The sequence below is a fragment of the Drosophila grimshawi genome, unplaced genomic scaffold, assembly GCF_018153295.1.
Source record: "Drosophila grimshawi isolate 15287-2541.00 unplaced genomic scaffold, ASM1815329v1 contig_1377, whole genome shotgun sequence".
Lineage (NCBI taxonomy): Eukaryota > Metazoa > Arthropoda > Insecta > Diptera > Drosophilidae > Drosophila > Drosophila grimshawi.
This window is the reverse complement of record NW_025062900.1, coordinates 618,004-644,445: the sequence shown is the minus strand read 5'-3', so window position 1 is coordinate 644,445 and position 26,442 is coordinate 618,004. Positions and strand designations below refer to the sequence as shown.

Below are 26,442 nucleotides of genomic sequence, written 5' to 3'. Positions count from 1 at the left end.
AAATTAAAAAAATTTTTAAAAGAAAGAAAAAGAAAATTTATTTAAGGTAAGTAAACCGCATTCAGCTCTGTAAAGATATTTTTATATACAACCCTTGGTAGCTTTATATAAATATATATATTGTCAGTTTATTTTATATTTCGTTTACAATTTTTATAAATAATAAAAATAAATGGTACAAATAAGAAATTAAATAAATAAATGAAATAATAATAAATAAATATTTAGCCTGATTGTATATCGTTTACAATTTTAAAACCGCGTGTGTGAAAAGTAAAAAATAAAGTATAAAGTTTTAAATAAGTGCAAAATGAGTGAAGCAATAGAAAATGTGGAAGCAGCAGCGGCTGAGTCTTTATCTCCAGCAACGGAAACGGACGCGGAAATGCCTGTTCCAGTATCCAAGCTGAAGCAGCCCAGTCGTTCCAATATTCCAACGCCCGCTTCCTCCGCCTCATCGGTGACTGGAATGCCAACGAAAATAAAGCCGCCTTCCAATTTCGGTTCGACTGGTTCGGTATCGAAAATCGGACGACCCTGCTGCAATCACACCACACCAAAATCGGGTCCACCACCTCGAGGTGAGTTTCTATACATGATTCTTATACTAATAAATAAGCAGTTTTTAGAGGTAGTTTACTGATATTAGATATAATATATAAATTATAAGTAGGAAATATGTGGAATATTTTTATAAGCCGAATCCTTTTAAAATGGCTAAAAAGGTGCAATTTATTTATGCAAATTGATATAGCTGGCAGAAGTAAGCATATCCATACTCTATCCGTAAAGTATATATGATCTTGATCAGCATTAAGAGTATAGTCGATTTAGCAAAGTGCCTCTCTAGGAACCCATTGCAAGATTTTTTCATTTGGTAAAGATAATTTTTCTACTACTTTGCCTATTACAAATAATATTTGAACTGTAAATTATAATTTCCAACTATTGAGAATATTTCATCATCTAGTAGTCATTAACATATCTTCCAAATATACTTTTATATGTTCTCTATGCTTATTTGGGTTCCTAGCTATTTTCCTACGTGTAAAACTCAACCAGGGAAAACTTAACGAATTAATTAAAAGTTTTCTCATCTCTAAAGGCGACCCCCATTCAGAAAAGACTCACGCTCAGTTGCAAGTCGCTTGTAATTCCGGTTTTATCAAGTAACAGAAAGTATGTGTGTGTGTATTAACAACACCCACTAGTGAAATGGGTAAATGTTTCAGTTCAGATCTAATCGAAAAAAATGACGCACCCACAACTTGGAGCGTTGCCTTTCAATAAATAAATAAAGAAAATACAACAAAATTGCAAATTGCAAATTGTACTTCATAATAAATGGAAATCGCTGTGAGAAATCAAATGGATTGCATTTATTTATATATATAGCAACTGCTTTGCTGTGTGAAATCAGATCGGGCTATTTCTGTTTAATGCGTCAACTTCAATTGAATTAAAATGTTGTCCAACTCTAATTGGCCAACAATTGTTTTGATTTGTAAACAAATAAAATCGCTTAAGCAGAGCAGATAAGCAAACAGACCCATTCAATTGACAAGCTGACAGACAGACAGACAGAGTCACAGATGCCTCTGCTCATAATTAAGCAGCTCAACTCTTTTAGAGCCTTTTTTAATAGTCACATTACGGTCAATTAAATGAAATGCGGCTACACTAAAAAAAAAGTAAATAAATAAAATTTATATTTTTGGCTTGCTAAAAATAAGATTTGCATTTCTTATATTCATGCTGGATTTTTCTATAATTAGTTTTTAGAAATGCATTTCTTGATAATAGAAAATATTTAAAAAAAAAACGAATATTCGCCATATTTTTGGGATTGTTGACAGGACAAACATTTTTAATTTTTAGAAAAATGTTTTCTGAAAACAAGAAAATCTTTCTAGTTTTTAGGGTGAGTTTTTTGCTGAGTGTAGCATTTAATTGAGCCGGTTTCTGCTCTGCTCTGGGAAATGGAGGCGTCTGTGACACAATTTCATTCACGTAATTGTGCCAAACCACATTCGCAATGCGATCGTATTTTAGATCGACCCATTAGCCCATATATCCATATCATATAATATGTATTATTGCACTAAACGAGCCGATTCGAGGCGATCCTCGTCAATTGAGTTGCTTTAACCGCAGCTTGGAAATCCCTCATTTTAGTCTCTTGTTTTGCTCTTTAATTCTCTAATTAAAGTAATAACGAAAGCTTATTGCTCTTTAATGTGTTTTATGGCAAATATCATTTTTGAGTTTTTTAGATGTCTAAAAGTACTCTCTTATGAAATTGCTTAAATTTTGACAAAGTTATGGCTTTTTAAATTTACGCCAATTTCAACATTTTTGCTTGGATTTCGAGTCAGAATCGCGTTGCCAATTTTATATCTAGTAATATTGCAGAGGTCAAACCATCGTCAAAACTCCCTGACCCAGTTTCGATAGAGTTATTTGCTGTTTGAAATTTGAAATCGGATTCGCATTACTTTTGTTAGTGTTAAATTCCGTCAATTTACAAATTCGAGTAAATTCAGAGACAAATTGAGTACGTGAGTAGGTTGAACTCATGAATGGCTTTTAATGAATGCTGATAAGGATTGAGTCTGTTTCATTTCAACTCATTTCATATTCATATTCATCACTTTACTTAGACTTACAGATTATTTATTATTATTATTCGTCCTACCAAAAGCAGAACCTCTTCTATCCTATTCACCTTTCTTAAACCGCAAATGTGAACTCTCCTCACTTCCCCACTCCACTATTCATATACACAGACAACGCCTGCAAGTTTATGGATATTATCCTGGAAGAAGCGCTTTCAAATAAAAATAAGCTAGCTTAAATTGAAATAAAATGACTAAAGTAGAACAGAAAATACATCTAGTCAAAAGTTATTTTTAGACAGACTGATAAAGTGATTATAACCGCATAAAAAGCATATGTATATTAAGAATTAAGTATTGAGTAAGTAACTATGAAGTAAATCTCTTGTTGTGTATTGCGTGTCATTTATCTCACTCTCTCACGCGCTCTCTCAATGTCAAATTCCCACCTGGGAATATCACAGCAGCCAGCACAGATCTATCTCTCTCTTTCTCTCTCTCTCCCTCTCTCATATGTAAAATGTAGCACTCATAAATGAGTTTTGTGTTCTGTTCTTGCTGTCTATCTGTGTGTCTGTCTGTCTGTCAGTTGAGCTGATGACACACAATTTGTTGTTGTTTTTGTTGCCTTTTGCTATATTTTTGCGCTGCGCATTTGCCACACACACAGAGACACCTCTCTTTCTGTCTCCCTGTCTCTTTTCCTCTCATCTCTCCGCATCTTTTTTTGCACTTTCACGTTTTGTTTTCTAGTTTCTGGTCGTCGTGGGGCAGAGCTTATGTCATTTTATTGATCTTGATCGGAAACAAGCGCCATAAAAAAACTCAAAATGTGTGCGCTACAAAAAACTGAAAGCTCATTTGTCTGGGACCTGAGATAGGATCTTTAAAGCTGTGTCTCTGCTCTCTGATCCCCAACTGGTTGGGGGGTAAATCTAATGAATGTACTTCTCTAATTTCAAGCACATGCAGACCCAATTTGACCTCGTCTCGTTATAGATTTTTAGTGATTCATTTTAGAATTTATTTTAAGTGTCTTCGATTGGCAGATCTCAGGACTACAACAGCTAGAGACTTCAAATTTGGAATTTAGGTTCTCGTATACCCGCCGCAGATCAATTTTGCTTCATTTTATCGATAACTGCCTCCGTTTCTCGAATATCGATACATTTAAATTTCCAATAGCAATAAATGCTACAATTTTAAAGCTAGAAAGCATATGCATATTATTAATCAACTGCCCAAATTGAAGTAAGATCGGAAAGAAACACCCAAGTTATAGTCGAAAATACATTCTCATCTTGATCTCATTTGTAGGGAAGAGATGGCATCATAATCGACTCACATTTTGGTGCAAAACTTTTTAAAGGGAAATTTTTGAAAAAAAAACTAGAATATATTTAACAACTGGGTTCAGGGTATGCCGTAGTCGAGCTCACTCGACTACAGCACTCTTACTTGTTCTTACTGCGCGCCAAGTGCTAAAAACCAAAAGTAATTCAGAAATTCAGACTCAGACGGCATTAAAAGCAGGCGCCACGATCATCAATCAAAGCACGCACCCATTCCCAATAAGCAGCTAAAGAGTGCAGTATGCTCAACTAGAAGTTACTCTCTAATCAAATATGAATCTAATTTCACAAGTGCATCAAAATTCCAGTGGCATATTGCAAATTTCCAAGTGTGGCAACTCTCTTTGCTGAGCTTTGACCGCCGTATTAATAAAGAGACGATCAGTTTGCGAAAAATAAAAATATTAAAAGTAAGCGCGTCCGCGTTACGAGCTGAACAATAAAAAAAAAAAACAATAGCGAACAAATAACTTTACGGTTTCGTCGTTTATTCAATAAAAACGCGCTTGCTCCACACACACACACACACATAAGCATTTACACTTCGCTACAAAGCTCGGTTCGCTTGCGCACTCTCTCGCTATCATTCTTATGCTCTTCGGTAAGCTCTCTCGCTCGAGCTCTCTCAAAGCTCGCACTTATCGTGGGGTCTTTGCAACTTGTGCAAAACTTGCGCGTTTCCAGTAACTTCAACGACTTTTCGCGAGACGGACGCGCTTTTTTACGAGCAAGCAGCTCCCAGCCAGCAATTGGCTTCAACTGAACCGATACGACGGCTATATATTATAATATATATTCCCAATTAGTCTGCCAATCACAACTAACTCTTACAAATTAAAAACAACAAAGGTGAATTTTGATAAGAATAAAATATACAAAAAAAAAAAAACAAACTAAAAGTATATTAAAAGTAAAAGTTTTGCATTGTTGTTGTCCTCTGTGCTGCCCTAAAAGGCATATTTTCCAACTTGTGCTCTAAGTGCTGTGAAATTGTCCCAATTCAACGGTTTCTATATACTCTCCGCTGACACTCGGAAAGTAGATCACCCCATATTTTAGTAAATCGCCATAGTTTTGGTGCCAAGCGTAGATCAGATTATATATAGTCAATTTCTTTTGCTCATTTTAAGGCACATTTTTCTAAAATGTAAAATGTATTTATAGCCTGATTTTTGTGGTTTATATTAGCTTATAAAGATTTAAATTCATATAATCGACAGCTAAACTCCGATATACAAGTCGAGCATGTAAATTGCATTACTCTTTCTTAACTTTGGCACAAATTTTTTTCTAAAAATTACTGTTTGCATTTATATTTTTAGAAATTCTTTTTCTGAGTGTATACGTTTGCATTGCATTGTTTAAAGTGTCTGTGTTACAGTTCTGTTTGTTTTTGATATTTTCCCAAAACGTTCACCTTGAATCGGTTTGGTTCTTTTGCAGCAGATGTCTTTACAATAGGGAAAAAGAGAGAGAGAAATAAATATTAATAATTATTAGGTTTAAAATAGAGAATGAGAGAGATAAATAATAATTATTAGGTTTACATTTGGCAACATGACAGCAGTTTTGTTTTTTTGTTTAGTTCAAACGCTGTATTTTGTGATAAGATAAATTGTGAATTTCAACATTTAGCCTAAAAGTTTTGCTATCAAAACAAATTTTTAGCGAGCTACTTCACTTGTTTTTGTGTTGTTGTATTTTTGGGTTGGGTTTACTCCGATGTCAAATTTTATTTTATGGCTTGATAATTTTATTCACTAAGGGTGCGGCTTAAAGCGGAAATTTTGTAATTAATGAGTTATGACTCCCTTTGAAAATGGGCAAATTGAAGAAGTGGATTTGTGACTTTAATTTTATATTACTTTTACTTTCGATTCGCTCTCTCTTTCTAGTGATTTTTATATTATTATTTACACGTGAGTTCTATTTGAAATGAAATGGATCTTTGACTTCAATAGTTTTATTTTTAGTCACTTTTCTGTATTCATATTTACTAGTTTCGATTCTCTCTTTGTGGTTTTTTGGAGAACATTCTATAAAAAAAACGTATTGCAAACCTAACAAACAGATTTTTTACTTAAACTATATATCCTTATCAGCTTATATCAGTATTCTTCGATAGTTCCGATTCTCGCTCTCTGTTAGTATCTATTAGTTCAGGTTCTCTTTCTCTCTCTCTCTCTCTCTCTCTTTTGCTTATTGTGTATATTATTTCAATGATATAAATATTTTACTTTAATTAAATATTACTTTTATCAGCATGCTCCCATATATATTAGTTCAGATTCTCGTTCTCGTTCTCTTTCTGTTTTTTTTTTTTTGGTTGTATACTATTTCAATGCTACTTTTTTTTTTTTTTTGTGTTTTAATGGGTTTTTTCTTGGATACTATATCAGTGCTACTTTTTTTTGCAATTGTTTGTTTATTTATAAGCTATCCGCTTGCAATTGACCCGCATTTTTTGCATTAAGGTAATTAGGCCAATGCGTTAAGGCTTAGTCAGAGACTCTGTCTCCAGTTTGTCTCCAGCATTGAGAATCGCATGTGCGTGTTTTATTTATTTTTATTTTTTTCGCTTTTGCCCACAATATTAACCTTAGTCGATCCATAGACTTTAAACTCAAAACTACAACAAAGTTGTCGCCGCATGTCAAGTAAAAGCACAGCAATAAAAACAACAACAACAATAATAAAAAACAAACAGCGAAAATTCTAACCGGATTTTGCTATATTGAAATTTGCGGTTAACCGCTAATTAGGTATAAAAAAACGAGTTTACTTAGATTTTTTGACAGCATCAGCATCATCAAAAAATGGCTAAAATATAATTTATTGTTTTCATGAAAATAGTATTTAAAAATAATAAAAAAAAGCAAATTCTGCAAAAGTTCTTGGAAAAATATAGGGAGATAAGCTTAATTGGCACAAATTATTGAAAATCGATCAGTTTATAGATAAATGCAATATAAATAAATATTATAACCATTAAAAATAATTGAAATGAAATTTCGCAGATCTTTCGCCTTGTTAAAATAAATATAAATAATTTATTAGCATATTGCGTAAAAGTTTTGACCAATTTTTTGGGCATGTTTTGTGACGTCTTATTTGTATTTTTTGGCCAAATCGCTATACTTTGCTAACACTCTATGCAAATTAGCCGGCTTCTGCCTAACGCAAAACTTTCTATTGGGCTTTCTTTTCCACCGGACGCGACTTGGATGAATGAAACCTGGTCAATAAAATCGGAGTCGGGAAGTCCGCTCAGCTCAGCTCAGCGCCTCGTGTAGCAATTGTACAAAAATAAAAGTCGAAAAATAGACAAGACAATTATTGTGCTGCCATTTTTTTTGCTTTTTGTTTTTTCTGTTTTTTGTTTTTGTCAATGGCATTTTATCAGCAGCAAAATATTTGCGTGTTACCATTTTTTCCTTTTATTTTGTTTTTTTTTTTTTGTTCTTTTAACTATCGCCCGGCTTGCTCTTGGCAACTCTGATAAGAAATCGTGTGTACACAACAAAAAAAATAGCAACAATTTCGGGTTTCTTTCAGGGAGCGGCATTGCCAGGCCCAAAAATTTACGAGTTGTACTCGCTATCTGGAAATCCCAAAAAACATTATCGTTTTTTAACCATGTAAATGCCAGGTGCATTTTTTCACAATGACAGTCATCAGATGATAATAATAGTTAGTACCACACTCAGCAAAAAATCGTCATTAAAATGAATTTGCTGTTAAAATGTTGCGTTTTTTTTAAATAAATAATTTATAAATGTTTTTCGTATATCTAAATATTATTTCCAAGGACCAGAACATTTTGTTAGCGATTTTCATTTTAGAGCAACTTTTATTAAATTCAGCGCAATTTATTTTTCCGAGTGTAGCACTGATAATTTTTATTGTTTATTAGTTAAAATTACAAAGGCTTTTTATATTACTCAGAAATATATTTCTCATAAAAGAAAATATTTTGAAAAGGAAATATGTAAAATTCAATGCGATTTATTTTCCGAGTGTAAAAAATACATCACACTTATCTACCTGAGTCGTAGGCTTATAATCTTGACGGATTTAACTACTTTGTATTTGTATTGGTTTTTTCTTATGTTTGGCCTTAGTTAAAACTGTCGATTTCCTCAATTTTATAAAGCAGAAAAAACGATTAATCAATTTTTATACAATATAATCATTTGAAAAATAAAAAGTAGGTTTTCATTTTTATAAAGTTATATAAAGTTGTTCACAGTATTTATTTATAATAATAGCTTTGCATTAAGGCTGATTTTTAAATATGTTTTCAAAACCAGTCTTAGCTAATCTGATATTTAATTGAATTATTTATTTTTACGTTGTTTATTGGTTGCTGACCTCTTTTTATGTTTAAATTCGTTTTTTGCTAGCTCCAGGTCAAGTTACTTTTTGCTATATTTTTTGTTTGTATATATTCCGTATTCCATATTTTTATATTTTTGATAACTAATTTAGCTAGATTAGTATTAGTGTCACTATTTATATATGTAAATCTAATTTGGCATAATCAACAATGCAAACATCTTGATATTGATAAGTAAAAAGTTATAAAAAAAAAGTTATGCTGCGTTCCTTGCTCTACACTTGCAATAAAGCTATAATTTATTTAACAGCTCATTGCAGTTATTGGGATATTCGTACATGTTCGGATATTCATACACTGAGATCTGTCAGGTCTATTGTGCCCTGGCTGCAGGACATTTGCACATTTTTCTCAACTTCAATTCGCTTTGAAATTTAAAGATTTAGATTTTTAGATTCTTTCCCAATATTTACACATTTTTTTAACTTCTATTTATTATAATTCGCTTTAGAATTTAAGGGGGTTTTCTTGCCAACTGTTAGCATATTTTTCTCAACGTTTACGCCAGCTTCCGTTGAACTTACAGCAAATGTGACACCCTTGTGTCGACAAGGTGGCGTGACAACATCACCTCCCGCGCTTACACAACCCGATCCAACCAATTATATTTATATACCCATATATATATATATGTTTATTTTACACTTTTGAAATGGCCGTCAAGTTGTGGGCGCAGATGTTACGAAACAAATCGCCATATTTGTGACACGCATCATCTTTCTAGCTGGGCTGGTGGAGCAACCGAACCAAACCAATTTATTATTGGTAGTAGCACAATTTATTTGGACTACTCTTGAAATGTTTTTGTGTGAAATACAAAAATAATAAAAATAAAAAAATAGATTCTGGCGTCATGTCGCAGTTGCTATTCTGAACGGTTTGTTTAGCTACAATATTTGTTTTTATTATTATTTGTTTTATTTTTTATTTATTTCCATTTTGGTGCAATGAGCTCAGCTTTATGTATTTTTTTGTTGTATCTCTATTTGTTCTAGAAAACTGCGCATCCGCGTAGGTTGGCGTATGAGTAATTTGTGCTAATGTTGCGCATACGCACCGTTAGCCAGCCTGCATTTGCTGCATTTAGCTGCATGCCATAAATTACGTTTTAATTGCCATTATGGCAATCAATGTTTTTTTTTTATTTTTAATTGCACTTCACACGCCTCAAATTTACCTCTTTTTGTCTTTTCCGGCGGCGCCTTTTACTTTTTTTTCGTTTTGATTTTTTGTTTGTTGTAATTCAATTACTGTTTTGCTTTTGGTAGCATTTACGTGTTGCCGCATTTGGTTAATTAATTTTTATGGCCGTCCATGTTTGGGTTGCCTGTGATTTTTTTTATTTTGCATAAGTTACGTTTGAGCATTTTCAGTGTTGTCATAGCTTTTACCCAAAAAAAGAAAAAAATGAAATATCATTTAATATATATATATAAAAATATTATTTTTGTTGTTTTGTTTTGCGCTTCGCTGCTTTCTTTGCATTGGCCAAAAATTTAGTTCTAAGCCGCTTCTTGCCGGCTTCCATTTGGACGTAAACAAACCCATTATTGCCTTCTATTTTTGTTGTTTGCTGATTCGACAAAAAAAACAAACGTAGCTTGTCTGTCCGACTGTACTAATGAATGCGCTTGTGTGTAATATATAAAACATATGAGGGCCTAATGGCTGAGTTCATTATATGCTTCCTTCGACAACCCGACCAGCGAACTATAATCGACTTCTATCTAGCACAGAGGCGACTTTATTACTCTAAATTATACCTATATGGCACAGCCATGCTGAGTTTTGCCCTTAAACATATGTACTTATTTCACGCTCCGGCTGCGCCTCAAGCTTAAAAGACTTTCAGCGGCTTACACTGTAGAAAATAATCGGAATAAAATTTAGAAACTCGACATCATTGTCTCACTTTATAAATCAGCAAATATATTTTTAAAAAGTCGAAGTGAAAGAATAAAAGCCGATACAGTAAATGTCATTACTTATTTTGGAATGGCTTGTTTAATTATTAGTAAAATATTTCTAAATAATCGAATAAAATGTTAAAAATAGTATTTCTACACTCGAAACTTTTTATTATATATTTAATTGTAGATAGATATTTGTTCTAAGTGTAAGTGTACGTAATGTCAAGAGTATCTGCGCTAAACAATTAAGCAGCAATTTTAATCACATTCAAATGGAATTTTTGTTTTATTTTTGCTTTTTTCATTTGTTTGTATTGTTGTTTGTGCGCACACTCGAGTGCTTTTAATTATTTTCGAATGCGATATTGTTCTAAGCCAAAGGCAAATAAATTAACATGTCACACAAAACTGCCAGTCTCAACAATTATCAAACGTGGCACTTCAAAGTTCCATTTAGTTGCTAAGGTGCCAAGTTTTAACTACCAAGGCAGCTGACTCCTCAGCATTACATTTGTTTATGCTAGCCAAATAGTCTTTACAGAATGTTGACAAAACATGTATAAAGCATTATTTATTGTAGTTGTTGTGATATTTAGATTTATTTTGGATGGTTTAATTACGGTGAATTGTGGCGGAGATGCATGGGTTCCGGGTAAGAATAAACGAGGAACACTTATAGACTAGATCTATAGATTTTGTGACAATGAGTAGCCAATTTAGTAAGTCGTAAATACATTTACAATACATTTTGTGACTCGATTTGTATTTTGGCTTGTAACTGAGTAATCTTAAAGTAGTAATCTAATATTTCCGATTCATCAGAGCTATATTAAAAGCTCGGATGTTTCACCAACTCTCAGCCGTTTATTAAATGTGTAATATAATCACAATATATCTGACAGTTGACGGTGCATGAAGCCGATCGATAACCAGTTCCAACATGTGCATAATCGATCAGTCAATCAAAGATACTTAAACCGTATCTTAAAGATACTCGAAACCCAGTCGAGACACGCGCAGCAGATTAAAACAATGATCCATCAAAGTGGAGAACCTTTCGCCCAAAAAATAAAAATAAAAACACGTTTCGCATAACGAGACTAGTCACAGTTTTAATGACCTATTAAACTGACGTCAATGTTTTTACGCAAATCAGCAAAATACACAAGCATTTCAGACATTTTGCCGGCATTATCGCAAAATTCTGAGCCGGGTGTATTTTTAAACGAGAAATGCTGGCAAATGTTTTGCAAATTGTAGAGGCACACAAAATATATTCAAATATACCCAGGAATTGTAGTATTAAAGCGGGTATAACAATTAGTAGCAGTACAAATTCTACTTTCTATTTACTGGGTATCTCATAGTCAATCTCATCTCTCTCTTTTTAATTTGTTTGCTGAATAATTAACAACAAAATGCGGCACGACAAATTTCGCAAAAGTAAACAAAGCGAGAATAAAATTGTTTTTTCTTTGTTGATTTTGGTGATTTTGTTAACTGCTTAACTGATCGAACATTAATAATATGCTCGATTGTACAACTCAATAGAGTCAATAGGCAAACAAAAAACAACAACTTAATTACGCATTCTGCTTAATGCCAAACTTCGAAAAGTGCCTTCAAGTTTTTGGCCATAAACAATTAAGCGCTGAAGTAATTTGCTTCTTTTGGGGCCAGTAGCCATAAATAATACCAAAATATATTATTATTGTTTATCATTATTATTTTTTCTTTTCAAATTTGCTACAAATTGTGCAACCCACACGCAATTGAAACTCGCTTTCTGGGCTGGGCTGGGCATTCAATCAAATTGAATGGAGGCGTTCAGGCATTTTTATTATTAACTGTTATTGGAGTAGCTCTGACCACAATTTAGAGTAGCATAAGCTACAATTACCGTGCACTGCCAACTGTCACATCTTTTATGATTATATTATCTATTCAATCGCCGACTGAAAGATGGTGAAATACTTTAGCGTTTAATCGAGCTGTGTTGAGTCGGAAATGTCTACAGGTATTCCCTAGTTCGGGTCCTTTACTACAAGATTATTCGGTTACAAACTAAAAACTAGTAGAAGCTAGTAAAAAAGTAAGCATCGAGTGCCAAGATTGCTTGCATTGTGGCAAAATCAACAGAGTTTGCTACTGATTATGCCTTGTTTAGTTGTGTGACTTCTTAGTCTATAAGTAGTCTGAGTCTATTCTTCCCCATTTCTCCTACTTGCCTAAGTCGTCTTTGATTTTAGCCACTTAGAAGACAATTGGCTTATCTTAGAATTGGTATGTTGCCTCAGCCCAGCTTAATTGTCGCCTATATATATTTTCGGTGATCAGTTATTGTTATATTAGGACCACTCTGCTCCCTTTTAGGTCCCTCTCTGCCCCTGTTTTAGGTGCCTCTCTCTGCTCCCCCATTATCGACTGTCTGAAAATAGCTGTAAGATATTTAAATATTTGGCTGACAATCGCTTTTGCATATAGTATTTAGCGTTACATTCACCTGCCTCTGTCTGTGGTTATCTCAGCGACTGCCTTGTTGTTTATATAACTCTCGTTTAACTGTGCAATTTGTTAACTGCGCTTGTTCCCAGCCCACACACATACACAATACACACTCTGCACACACTCACAAACACACGGATATTTATTTTGAGTTTGTATCGAAAACTTTACCAGCTACTAATTGGTATTTGCACATTGTGCTTTTTGTTGCCCGTTTGGTTGCCGCCGTTTGCTTTCTTGGCCAATTAGCTTTTGGCCCCGTTGCTTTTGGCCTGAATCGCTTGAGAGACAGCCTCTGTTTATAACTTGAGTTGCTTTCAAGTTGCCTTTGTCTGACTGCCTTTTATTGTGATCGAATAAGTAGCTTTAATTTTAATTTAATTTAGCTTTTATTATTCTTATGCTCAGCATGTGCTCTTCATACGATTTTTATTATTTTTATTGTTATTTGTGATTTTGCTTGGTTTTTTTTGTTGTTATTTATATTTTCTTTCTTTTCTCTGCTTTCGTTTTATGTTATGCGATTTTATTTTTAGATACAAACAGCATGAGTCGTGAAAGCGATGACAATCTGAGTTCGATCAATTCGGCTTATACAGGTAAATATATATATTTTTAATTACACCATTATTTTTTGCATTTTATATTTTACACTTGGCTTGCAACGTGCGTTTCATGAAAATATTAATATCATGTCACATCGATTAATGATTTATTTACTGCTGATGATGGGTTAATTAACACCGCTCCACAAACTGGATAGTATCGTTAATTAAACATTAATTATTTGATTATTTGATTTGAATTGCTTTAATCTTAAGTTCGCTTCGGCAATGATGTTGACTATTTATTAAACTATTGTTAATTTATAGTTCAGATTGTACTAAAAACATATTAAGAGGATATGAGATCTTACTTAAAATTCAGCTCCCCATTCCTTCATTTATTAAATGTGGTTATTTGAATTATAGCTCAGATTATACTAATGTAATGAGGAGCATATAAGATCTTGCTCAAAACTATCTTAACTATTTTCATCAAGCCATATATGATCTTGTTTAAAATGGATTTCCCATTCATTAATTTATTAAATTTATAATTTACTAAACATATTAAAAGCAGATAAAATAAGATCTTACACAAAATTATGTTCAACAAATTGTGGAAGGTTTTGTTCTTTTTTTTCTCTCAACATTTCTCGACTTTTCAACTTGACCTCAATAAGTTTAATGATCTATCAACCCAACGCAGTTCCATAATTGAGTCCACAGTAGAAACCGTCAAAACTATTTTTACGACATGAACCCATCAATTGAATTATCTATAACAACAGCTATAAATTTAATCGATGCAGTACAACAACCCAAAAACGATTTTCATTAAGGAAATGAAATATATATATAGAGATATATACAAGTTGGGATTTTTCGAGTGCCCTTCTCAGCTGAGGTCTTTCAGTATTTGAAATGCTAAACACGTTCTAAGCAAATGCGTATAAAATTATACAATTTAAATTGTAATGTTAAATACGCGACAGGCAGACAAAGTCGAAGGGTGGGGGAGGGGGAGGGGGGATTCTAGAGGGGGTTATTATTATTACCGGTATTTCTGAAAAAGATACAAAAAATGTGGCTACAGCAGCTGTGTCCACAAATTTTCGGGCTTTTATTGCCTTGTAGCTGTCAAACAAACAATACACATATATTTATAAGTTATATATATTCATATATATTTCTGAGGTTGCTTGGGCGCTTGTGAAAACCTGAAAGCCTGAAAAATATTAACTACGCAGCACCCGCGTCACGTAAGCATTTAAATACCAAACCAAAAATATAAAAAACCGCCATTAAACCAGTTTTTCATTTGGTGAAATTCTCAACACTTTGCCTTTTTAGCTTTTGCTCTGGGCGTTAATTCTAAAACCCAACAAAAGCAGCTATTGAAACTATCAAAGAATATTATCATAGAAAATTAAATGCAATTATTGTTGTGCTCAATGCACAATGCAAAATTCACAGCAATTCAATTAATTGCGATTAAAATATGCCATTCCACATTAGCACAGTGCATATTAACTAAGTGGGATTACTGGAAATTTACTTATTTATTTGTTTGATGAGTAGAAAAATGTGAAGAGATTAGCATTTTAGAAACCCACAAAAACACAATTCGATAATCAATTGTTAAACGTTAGTAACTTGGTAATGAGAAAAGTAAAAAACCTTTACAAAAAGAGAGAAAGAGATGTAAAGCGCAAGATATGAAATAAAAAAATAAGCGAATCTCTGAATCTGTGGCGTAAGATAAGATAAGATAAGAGAAACAGAGTTCCATCGAGAATACTTGAAAAAAAAAAACACTGGGAAGTGTTCTACGGTTCATAAGAAGAAGCGTGCTAAAGTACGATTTCAAACGAAGGTTGGGATACCAGCGAAAGCAAAGCTAGATAAAGAGAAAAATGTGAAGAGATTTAGTAGATATGTTTTACATTTGCATTAGATAAATGTGAAGAGACTTAGAGATTTTTATCGAAGTCAGCCTGTAGTTGTTGCTGAGTGTGTGGAATGTTTTTTTAATAGCTGCAATAGCAAAAGCAGAAAAACAGTTGTCGGCATTTGCCACAGAAGCGATTTGCATGTAATACCTGACGCAAAGTCATGTAAGTTGTAACTAACTCACGACCAGTGTGACCAGACTGGCCAATGTGGGACGCAATCGCGATCGTTCAACGACCCACTTGAGTATTAGTATCTGTATCTGGGAGCTATCTGCAACCTACACGCAGTTTAGTTTAATTAAATGTTGTTTAATCAATTGTAAATAGATAATGGGCCCATGTCAATGGCGCTGTGATTTATCGGGCCACGATTCAAGACTCGATTCAAAACCATTTCGATTCGAAACCGTTTCGTTTCGAACCGATTCGATTCGATTGCAATGCGTTCCAAATTTGGCCAGCGTCGTCATGCACAAAGTGGGTCGGCTTTGGGTGCATTTTTGGCCAAAACCACATTAGGCAGCACTACGACGTCGACCTGGCCATAGACTTGGGGCGCCACACTCACTCACTCACTGTTGCACTCAGCGGTCGCCTTTGATGATTCATTCATTGTATCTGTATCTGTATCTGTATCTGTCAGCGACATGAGTTCATTAGACACTCTGTGAATGTCAACTGCAAGGAAATTGTCAACAAACAATGTGTATTTTTAGCAATTTCACAAGACTCGCTGTAAAAATTAACAATTCTGATTTAGCAGCGAGCGTGAAGTGAAGGGTAAACTATAAAAACTTTATAATTACTGAAGGCTTTAGCGGTTGTTTTATTGGCACTAAACGTCACTCTGACATTGAATCGATTTCATTAGTTATGTCGAGCCAAAGAGTCACCCTACACTCAGCAAATATAAATCGCTCTACATTTTAGAAAAATGCACCCGGAAATTAAGAGAAGAAAAACACTGGTTTAAAGAAAATTGATTTTTGATTAACTACGCTAACTATGCTTGGCGCCAAAAGTAAGGCGAATTTCTAAAACTCAGATCAATTTTTTTCGAAGTGTATTTGCTTGTATTGAGCTCTACGAAAATTGAATGAGAGCCAATCGAAAAACTGGCGGTCTTGAAAAGTTTCGCCTGCTTAGGCACAGTGAAAGTTTTTTGTTTTTGACTCAAAAAAGAAAAATTGAAGGGAGCTGTACAGCGTTATAGATACAGATACATATACCGATACAGATACAGATACAGATATAGGGGCTTGTTGAGATAATTAAAAAATTGCTAGCGTCACGATATCTAACAGCAAATAATAACAAATTGTCTTGACTGCCCAGCAGTAAACGCAAACACACAATTAAATAGTTGGACTGGGGAACGGCTGCCTGTCTTTCAATATGTGTGTTTTTCTTTTGAGCAACAATTGAACCTTGAAGTTGTTGTCTGTCTTCAGTCTGCCGTTGTGCGTTTTTTGGCCATGTCATGCTTGGGCTACCGTTTCGGCCAGTTTGATTAGCTGTTGCTGCTGCTGCTGCTGCTGCATAGGCATTTTTGCGCATCTTCAAGATACATTTTTATTGCAGACATGATTGCAAACAAAACAGCAACGAAAAGCCAATTGAAGCTGACAAAATACAAAAAAAAACACAATTAACTACACGGCGTATACATCATCGTCGTCATGCCGTAAATTAAGCGGAAACCACAAAATCGTGCAATTGCAAAAATGTTTATATTTTGCTTGCGGTGTCTGCATCTCTTTTTGGCTCTCGACTATTGACTGACTGACTTGCAGTCAGTTAACACCAAACTCTGTCGACAATTTAATTGATTTATGTTTTGATTTCATCTTGACTCTTCGAAATTTACGACAATTGATTTCGAAAGTCGCATCGCAGAGTAGCAAATTGGGAACGCCAATCACATAACGGGAGTTCACTCTATGATTAGCCATAAAATTCGTTTAATTAGCTACTGTTCCACATCCACTCTTAATTAGAAACACGTATCTAGTTTTTGTGCGCAGAATTTGGTTTTTAATCTGCCTTTTTCAGTTTATTAATACTATTAATACTCTTTATGAGTTTTTATATATCTAGTGTTTTTCTAAAGATACACAAATAGCTGTTTAGTCTTACTTGTTTTAATACTTTCTACACATTTGAGTATTTTTTGAAGGCTCAGCATTAGGTTCTCAATCTTTCTCTTTAATTTATTATTACTTTATAGGTTTTTACATTTTTAGTATTTTTTCAAGATTCATAATTAGAATTTCAATCTTACTCTTTCAGTAATTAAAAGTTTTTGTAAGCTATTAAACTTGTACTATTTTTCTGAGACATAGAAATCGATTTCCAATCTAACTTAAATTTAAATTTATGAATAGTTTTCTGAATTGTTAAGTTTTTTATTATATTACCAGACACAGACACATTTTCCAATACTTTTAATGAGGTTTTATATTCTGAGTATTTTTCCAAGATAGATAATTCGATCTTATTTTATTAATATCTGTTGTAAGCTTTTAAATGTGTAGTATTTTTCCCAGGCACTGAACTCGATATTGACCAGCTCTTTTATCTAGACGTTCATATTCATATACTTGTTTGTCTTCAAAAACAATAATCTTGAATGATGCACCTTTCTAAATCAATGTTGCCTCTCCCTTTGAACAGGTTTTCTAGTTCAGTTAGAATCTTTGTCTTAGTCTTTTGTCGGCAACTGAGACTCGCACTTGAGAGCTCTTTCAGTTAACTGATTTACCACATTGCTTGCGGCTAATAACTGATTTAACAACAGCAACAACTACAACCACAACAAAGCAACTTTCACATAATAATAATTTACAATACCCAAAGGCCCAGACATGGGTCCGTTGTATGTGATTAACACAAATTCGCTAATTATTAACTAATGTAAACACAGGCAACAAAAATGAACTCGGCTTCGGGCTCCACCCAAAACAAAAATACAAAAAAATTAAAAAAAATACAAAAAACTAAAAACACTTAAAGTCAATAACCAGAAACAAGCTGTAAAAATAAAAATCGCTTTGGCGAATTTTTAACATTTAACATTTATGTTAATCGTATGCAGCAGCAGCAGCAGCAAATACTAAAGGTGGCTGAACATATATCTATATATATTTATATGCATATGTAAATGTATGTATAATCTTAGATCTCTATCAAGAGACTGTCAAGCGCTTTACGCGCTCCTCTCTGTCACCCACCTCGGATTGGGAACGCTTCTCGTCCGGCCGCGGATCGCTTAAATCTCGAACGCCCACGCTGTCCGACAATGGACGTCGCACATCTTGTAAGTCTGTTCAACTTGCCACACCCCCTTCCTGCCCCATGCACCGCATGCAATGTATCTGTAACTGTGTTTTGTTTACGTTCTCGCTTTTGTTGCTGTTTCTGGCTTAGATGATTATTATCTTGAGGCCACAGGTCGGCGTCGTAGCTCAGGTAAGCAAAAAGATCAGCATCGAAGCGCATACACACCGGGACATTCAAATAGGTCTGAACACAATAACTTGTGAATTAAAAAAATAAATAAATAAAAATGTAACTACTACTAATATTTTGACCGCAACTGTTATAACAATTACAATTAAAGCTTAAATATTAAATGTGCCAAGTTTATCACTACTTGGCTAAGGATAGAATATAGAGCTTAGGCTCTAAGATCAAGGATCTAACAAATGTTAGGTAAAAACAGTGATTCAAGAAAAGTTTATCAGCAACCGATAATCATATGATGTTATTGGCTAGGAATTGGAAATGAGTTAGTTAAATCTTCAGTAAAGTTCCTTTGGTTAAAACGGCAAATTTAAAGAGGGGGAAAAACTCACACCTATTTTACTGTCCAGTTGTGTGTATCTCTATCTATCTCTCTATATCTTTTAATCATTTGGAATGTGTGTTCGTGTGCCAAAAAATGTATTTATATATAACATGCTTGATATTTGCGCAGGTGGTTCATCGGAAACTATGCCAGTTGCTCGCACCTTAAATGGTGGCACGATTTATGATTGCCCCGCGTTTGTTGCAACTTGTTGTTCTTATGTAGATTTGCTCTCACTTCAAAACAAACAGTGCCTAATATTGTCAAATTAACATAGCCTAATGAGCTGTTAAGTCAGCGCTATGTCAACCATTAGTGGGTGTTTACTGTACCAACAAGCCAGCTAATCTGCTGCTGCTGTTTCTCAGCTCATGAATATGTGTAAAACTTAATACAAGTCGGCAGCTGACGACCTTCAAGGTATTACATGCTAAACAAAAAGTGTATATGGCAAATTTGCCAGCATTATGCTTTAAAGCTATTCCAGCTGAAGTCGAGAAAAATGTTAGCTCTACTTCGTGTTAGCTGCGTCATCTAAAATAAGCTATATACATGACTCACCAGTTGTCTCGCTATGTACTTATCGAAGCGTAAAGTTTAAGTTCAGCGTAGTTATTTTATTTTATATATTGTATTTGTTCAATAACGTCAGAGTTTGTCTGCAGCTTTTCATTTGTAGTATTGTTTTAAAACTTTATTTTAAGACACAAAATTCTCTCTTACAATCTTATATTTCAATTTATTAATAGTTCTAAGCTGTCAATACTTCTAAACTATCATACATATTCATAATATTTCTCCAAGTTACTGAATTATTTTTCTTATTTATTTATTAATAAGCCTTAAGAGCTTTTACATTAAAATTTTTGTTTTTCAAGACATAATGCGATTTTTAATCTTTCTTTTACGTTTTTTAATGAATTGTCTTTTTTGAAATCCTTGTGCTACTTATGTGCTCAAATATCAAAGATGCAACTTTCTAAATCGAATCCGGCACTCCCCTTAAATAGGTTTGACTCACTGAAAGTCTGTAAATTAATTATAGTATATATCATATTTCTTGAATTATGTCAGAGTATCTAAAGTACGCTTATGGCTATAAAAGTAGCTAATGCATATGCATGAGTATTTTTATAATATAATTTATTTTGCTTAGCTGTTTTTCAACACAAACTTGACACCTTTATGCAGGCAGGCAGCCAAAAGGCACATCTTGCGTAGCACAGCGGCAACAATTTGAAAACCTAATGATACAAAATTCACCAAATTATCATACAACAATGTGTGGGTGAACTTGGCTGACGATGTTGCAGCGCAAAAATAAATGAATACAGCGGCGAAATAGACAATAAGTTATGAAATAGCCTGCATGCAACTATGTTTTTTTTGTTTTTTTGATTTTACGCTTAATGGATTTTCAAATTTGAAAGCCATTAATCAAACATCAACAAGTAATTTGTTAAATAAAAGCCGCATTTTGAAGGCGTTGTCTTTTGAATGGGAACTACACTTGAACAGATCTGACAAGTGCATATGCATATATATATATACATATATATATATATATATATATATATATATATATATATATCAAAATCATCATGTAATAGCCAATATCCGTTTGTGCGGGGGATCGTGTAGTTTTTTCTATTTTTATGACAGCTACAAATGATTTTCATTGACTGCAAGCAACGACATATGCAAATGAAAATAGAACGATTTGCATATGACATCATATTCCATACTTATATAGATAAACCACTTGTATAGCGATATATTTTTATTTTTTATGGTGTTTGTTGTGTCGAGTTCAGAACTGCACAATAATCTATTGTTATTGGGAACATTACGAAACGCAGCCAAAAACATTGAAAGTTCATTGCCGATTGTTGACGTTGATAATATACGTGAACAGTTGCGAACAAAATTATAGCATCAGCTTTAAATGTTTTTTGATATACATTGTGCAGTATTTTCCCTATCACTTAAAGTTAGTACTGTTCCTGGAAATCTTTTCAGTATATATATTTAATGCGAAAAGTAGCGAAAAAATAACAGCACAACTCACGTAGTACTTTAATAAATCGTTTATTTATTTAGAATTTTCATAATTATGAATCCTCATTTGAAAAATGTTGATATTATTTTTTCGTTCATTTTCTTGCTTTTTCATAAAATTCTTTATATAAATGAGTTGATTACGGCGAATAAAACTGTGCTTGTTTTCTTTCTCACTTTTTTTTTAAGTACTCTTCCACTTCTAAAAAGTATTCACAAATTCAGTACACTTTTGAAGACATTTCTTGTGAGAGGGTTGCTATAATTTTCATCGCAACTGTACAAATATTAGATGTATATAAATAAAATATATTATAGACTTGAATACTCATCCAACTACATATTATTTATTCATTGCACAGATCACAACAGCACGGTGCTGACAGCCAACACAGAGCAGTTCATAATTGGCCAACGTGTGTGGGTGGGCGGATTGCGATCGGGCCAAATAGCCTACATAGGCGAAACACATTTTGCCCCGGGCGATTGGGCGGGCATTGTGCTTGATGAGCCAAATGGTGAGCGACAGCTTGGACAGCATTTGCAATAACCATCGATAATTATCGATTAACCTTCAAATGCAATTTTACACAGGCAAAAACGATGGCTGCGTCTCGGGCAAACGTTACTTCCAATGCGAACCCAAACGTGGCATTTTCTCGCGCCTCACCCGGCTCACCACATATCCGTTGTCGGGCGCCATGACGCCCACTTCGCCGCTGGCCAAGAATTCGCCGGAACGCTCACGTACTGGTTCACCCACGGCCAGTGTGCGCAGCTCCATGCTACGCAGTCCAGGCACGGGCAGTAAGTGCAGTACCCAAAACTCCTAAGGGTATCTTTCTAATCGCCTTTACTTTCAGAGAATGGCCTGACGGTTGGCGATCGTGTGATTGTCTCATCCGGTTTTGGCAGTCGTCCGGGCATCTTGCGCTATCTGGGCGAGACACAGTTTGCTCCTGGCAACTGGTGTGGCGTCGAGCTGGACGAGGGCAGTGGCAAAAATGATGGTGCTGTCGATGGCATCAGGTGGGTGTCAGCTAATACACTCGGCAAGAAAATCGAAATTTAGAAAATCAAATAATTTAATTTGAAAAAAAAAAACGGCTTATTAGGCAGACGATAAAAGCCTTTCTAATTTTTAGAGATTTGATTTCTTATAGTTAGAAGTTATTGGCAAAAACAAGAAAAACTTTCTAGTTTTCAGGACAATTTTCTAAAATTCAGTGAGATTTTTGTAGCTTGAGTGTAATCTTCATGTGATTACAGATTTGATAAACCTTTTTTTTGTGTGTTCCACAGATATTTTGAGTGCAAGCCCAGGTTTGGTGTATTTGTGCCGATAGCGAAGGTGTCGCTGTCGCCGTCCACAAAGAAGACGCGTCTGTCGCGAACCGGTTCGCGGGAATCTCTCACATCGATTGGCACCATGAACAGCATAGCCACAACAAACACATCGCGTATACGCATGAATGCACAGGTATAAGACCGACAGACAGGCCAGCAAACCAACTTGCAACATGCCACATGCAAATGCAACACATTTGACACTTAGTTAGCCGTTGCCAGTTTATCAGTTTAATTAATACTGTTTATTGTTAAACGTTAAACGTTAATTGTTAACTGTTAACTGTTAGCTGTGCTCCCGTTTTTATATATATACTAACGCGTCTTCTTCTAATTCTAATTCTACTTCTAATTCTAATCCTCAACCTCCCCCCTACAACCCCCCAACCACCTACCCCCTGCAGCGCAAATCTAGCACGCCACTTCGGTCAATTGTCGCGACGCCAAAAAGTCAATTTTCCATGCAGGTATGCAAAATCCCAAAAAAAATAAAGTCGCTTCAGCGTGTACTGTGTCTCTCTTAATTAGCTAATCTAGTATATAAGTGTGTGCCACTAATGCAACTAACATATGCCACATGCAACATGCAACATGCAACACATTGCCACAAATGAACCTAACTAATATTACAAACCTTAACCGATGTACAAAAATATTTATATAAAAATATATATTCAACTATAATGCACCCTTTTATTTTGGCTTATCTTATTATGTGTATATTTTATGTATATATATATATATATATATGTTATGCAATGTTGTCCTTTTTTCCTTAATTTCTTTGTGTCTTGGAATATATATATATACTTACTCTCGTACAACCCTCCCTACCTGCATAATAAAATTATATTCGTGCACGCTTTTGTGTTTCTATATATTTTCTGTTTTGTTGCCCATTTTGTTTTCGTTTTAAATATTACGCATGCGCACCGTAATCCGTCTCTCGTTTATAATTTATCTGATTGTTGGGTTTGTCAACGGTTTGTGGCCCCAACCCATTAAAGCTACAAAACTATTGTTAGTAAGTGTGCTATTTATATTAACGATGGTTGAGTCTGTCAACTTTCTCTTAAGCTAACATTTTAAGTTATATATATATGGTGAAAAAAATATTCGAATTTTATTCTTACTCTTCCACTTATTAATACTTTTTATGAGCTTTTAAATTTTTAGTATTTTTTTCAAAATACATATATATATATATATTTAATAATTTGTTATAAATATAAATATATAATATAAGCTATATATCAATAGTTTTGTAGCTTTACTCTGCAACCTGTACATACACAAAATACACATACACACACATATGTACACTCAGAAAAAATAATTGCTGATTGTACACACAGAAAACATACACACACATATATATAAATTTAAATGTATATATATATCTATTATATATACACATCTACACACGCTCGTTGCTATTTTGTGTAACTCTTATATATTTTTTGGGCCATTCAATTGTAACTCATGCGCTTCTTGTGCAACACACACATCTACACCAACTCTCTCTCTCTCTCTCTCTTCCCCCACTCTCTCCCCATCTCTTTCTCTCTCTATCGCAGGATTTGCTGCGCGAGAAGCAACAGCATGTGGAGCAACTGATGGTGGAACGTGAACTGGATCGCGAGGATTCGCAGAATCAGGCGTTGCAGCTGCAGAAGAACATCAATGAGGTAATTATCTTCACCGATACAATGTATGTGCCACAACCGTATGCGGATCGCAGGCGACCCTTTCGATTGCTGCCCACGTGCCACAGCAGCAGCCGCACAACAATAACCAACAGTCCAACAACAGCAGCAACTGCAACAACAACAACGAAACCAACAACAATTTTAGCAAGACAACAACAACCACAACGCGAACAACGATCGCAGCCAAAAAAAGTTTGGTTTTGCGATAAAAAGAAATTGTTTCCAGTCTAAAAAAAACAGAGAGAGACAAATTGGATGTGTTTATTCTCAGTTCAGCTGTGTTTTTGGGTCTTGTGTTTTCTAAAACTTGCTGCAATTGCAATAAGAAAACACCCATACACACACAACACACACACACGCAGTCACCCACCCACACACACACACCTGCTCTCAAGTTTTGTGTTGTTCTTCACCTGGTTGATTTTTCGTTGCCTCTTTTTGTGTTAACATTTTTCTATAATTTATTTTTTTGTTGTTCTCTTTCACTGTTTTTTGTCTCTCATTTTTTTTCTTTCTTGTTGTTTGTCAATTTTACACACACTTAATTTGCGCACGTTTATTTATTTTACTTTTTTGGGCTTCTTAAAATTGTCAGTTGTCAATTGTCATGATTCACACGAATTGCGCTAATTGGCAAAAAAAAAGAACACAACAAATTCCGTGCTAACTGGATAAAGTACAAACAAAAAAATAAGCTTAACTAGTCGTAGGTGAATTTTTCAAGCTTCTTTCTTACTCGGCCAAGGTTCATTTCGCGGTTCGTTTATTTATCATCTTAACCAGTCGCTAACGAGCCCAACAATTTTCAGCAAAAAAGAGAAAAAGAAATGTAATTCTTTTGTTCAAAAATCATATTAACTTTTAGGCATGGTGTTAACAAACTTTGTCAAGCATTTTGTATGTTTTGGAAGCTATTTCTAGAAGTCGTATACAAAATATTGATCTAGAAATTCAGAAAGTTTAACTAATGCATTAAGTTTTAAGGATCGATAAGAAAAATTGTATTCATCTAAACAGTATTTCAAACAGCTTTTCATATAACACAAAATACAACAATAATTTATTGTATAACAATAAGAATAAGTATTATAATCCAGAATAACAGTTTTGGTAGTAGCTCATCCAAAAATAATCTTGGGGGTGTCAGTATAACAGTTTAAGAAGTAGCTCATCCAAAAAAGCACTTGCCAGTGCTTGTATACCAGTTTCAGCAGAAGCTCAGTTAAGATCTACTTAGTATTGCTAGTATAACTGCTTCAGCAGTACCACATTCGAAAAACACTTGGTGTTAGTGTAACACTTTCAGCAGCATACAATATTTACAATATCATCAACTTCTACATTCAAGTTAGAGCATTCCAACTTTTCGCTATACAATTTCACACTTTTTCCCAAAAAAAAAAAAATATTTACAATATTTGTTTGCTGTTAATTTTTAGCACAAATGCACGCAAGCAATAAACAATATTTTTACCCATTTTTGAGGTGCTGACTGTATTCGAAATGAGTCAGTTTTATTTGTATTTGCTTTATTCTTGTGTTTAGTTTTGATTTTGTTTTTTTTTCGCTGTTGATTTTTGGTTTTAATTGAATAAATTGGAGTTAATTGTTTATAAGCGTGCGCTACTTTATTTCACTATCCTCTATTTATACATACATAAATGTCGTGCGCACATTGAGCTGTGTTTTTCTTTTAATTGGCAATATTTGACAAACCACCCAGAAACCACTCTCAGAAAAAAAAAATCGACCTACATTTTAGTAAATCGCCCTAAAAGGAAAATAGCCTTAAAACTAGACAGTTTTTCTGGTATATAGAAATAATTTCTATATATAAGGATAAATCATTTTTCTAATATTTATTTTATTAAAAAAAATGCATTTTTAAAAAGTAGAAATTTAAACCCTCCGTTTTCAGAAAATCCTGAATTTATAAACTATCTAAAATATTTGGTGGTGAAATCTTAAAGAAATAATATAAGTAGCAAGAAAGGTGGAATTAAATTCACACTGAAAACAACGCATTGGAAATTATGCATAATTTTTCGAGATTTTATAAAAATCCAACCTAAAATGTAGAAATGCAAACCATAATTTTTAGAAACCCAAAACGATCTAAATTTACTTCCTCAATAATATGGCGTTTTATTAAAATTGAGAACGATTTATTTTTTATATGAGTGCACCAACCAACCACTGTTCTAAT

The 26,442-nt window shown here is 34.0% G+C and overlaps 1 protein-coding gene across 9 annotated transcripts in view; it reads left to right on the top strand.

Moving 5' to 3' along the window:
- The first annotated feature begins 278 nt into the window (after window positions 1–278).
- Window positions 279–26,442, top strand: part of LOC6562569 (restin homolog) — a 32,944-nt gene continuing 6,780 nt past the window's right edge. The window contains exons 1-10 of one of the 9 annotated variants that reach the window (XM_032736491.2): window positions 300–581; window positions 13,315–13,377; window positions 18,454–18,591; window positions 18,702–18,743; window positions 21,543–21,698; window positions 21,775–21,987; window positions 22,044–22,209; window positions 22,483–22,660; window positions 22,932–22,994; window positions 24,105–24,215. In XM_032736491.2, the coding sequence (XP_032592382.1) occupies window positions 311–581; window positions 13,315–13,377; window positions 18,454–18,591; window positions 18,702–18,743; window positions 21,543–21,698; window positions 21,775–21,987; window positions 22,044–22,209; window positions 22,483–22,660; window positions 22,932–22,994; window positions 24,105–24,215 (1,401 nt within the window). In that variant the 5' untranslated portion in view covers window positions 300–310. Of the gene's footprint in view, window positions 582–4,640; window positions 4,817–13,314; window positions 13,378–18,453; window positions 18,592–18,701; window positions 18,744–21,542; window positions 21,699–21,774; window positions 21,988–22,043; window positions 22,210–22,482; window positions 22,661–22,931; window positions 22,995–24,104; window positions 24,462–26,442 lie in introns of those variants that run through there. The other 8 variants (XM_032736496.2, XM_032736492.2, XM_043214641.1 and 5 more) reach the window with 8 other exon arrangements.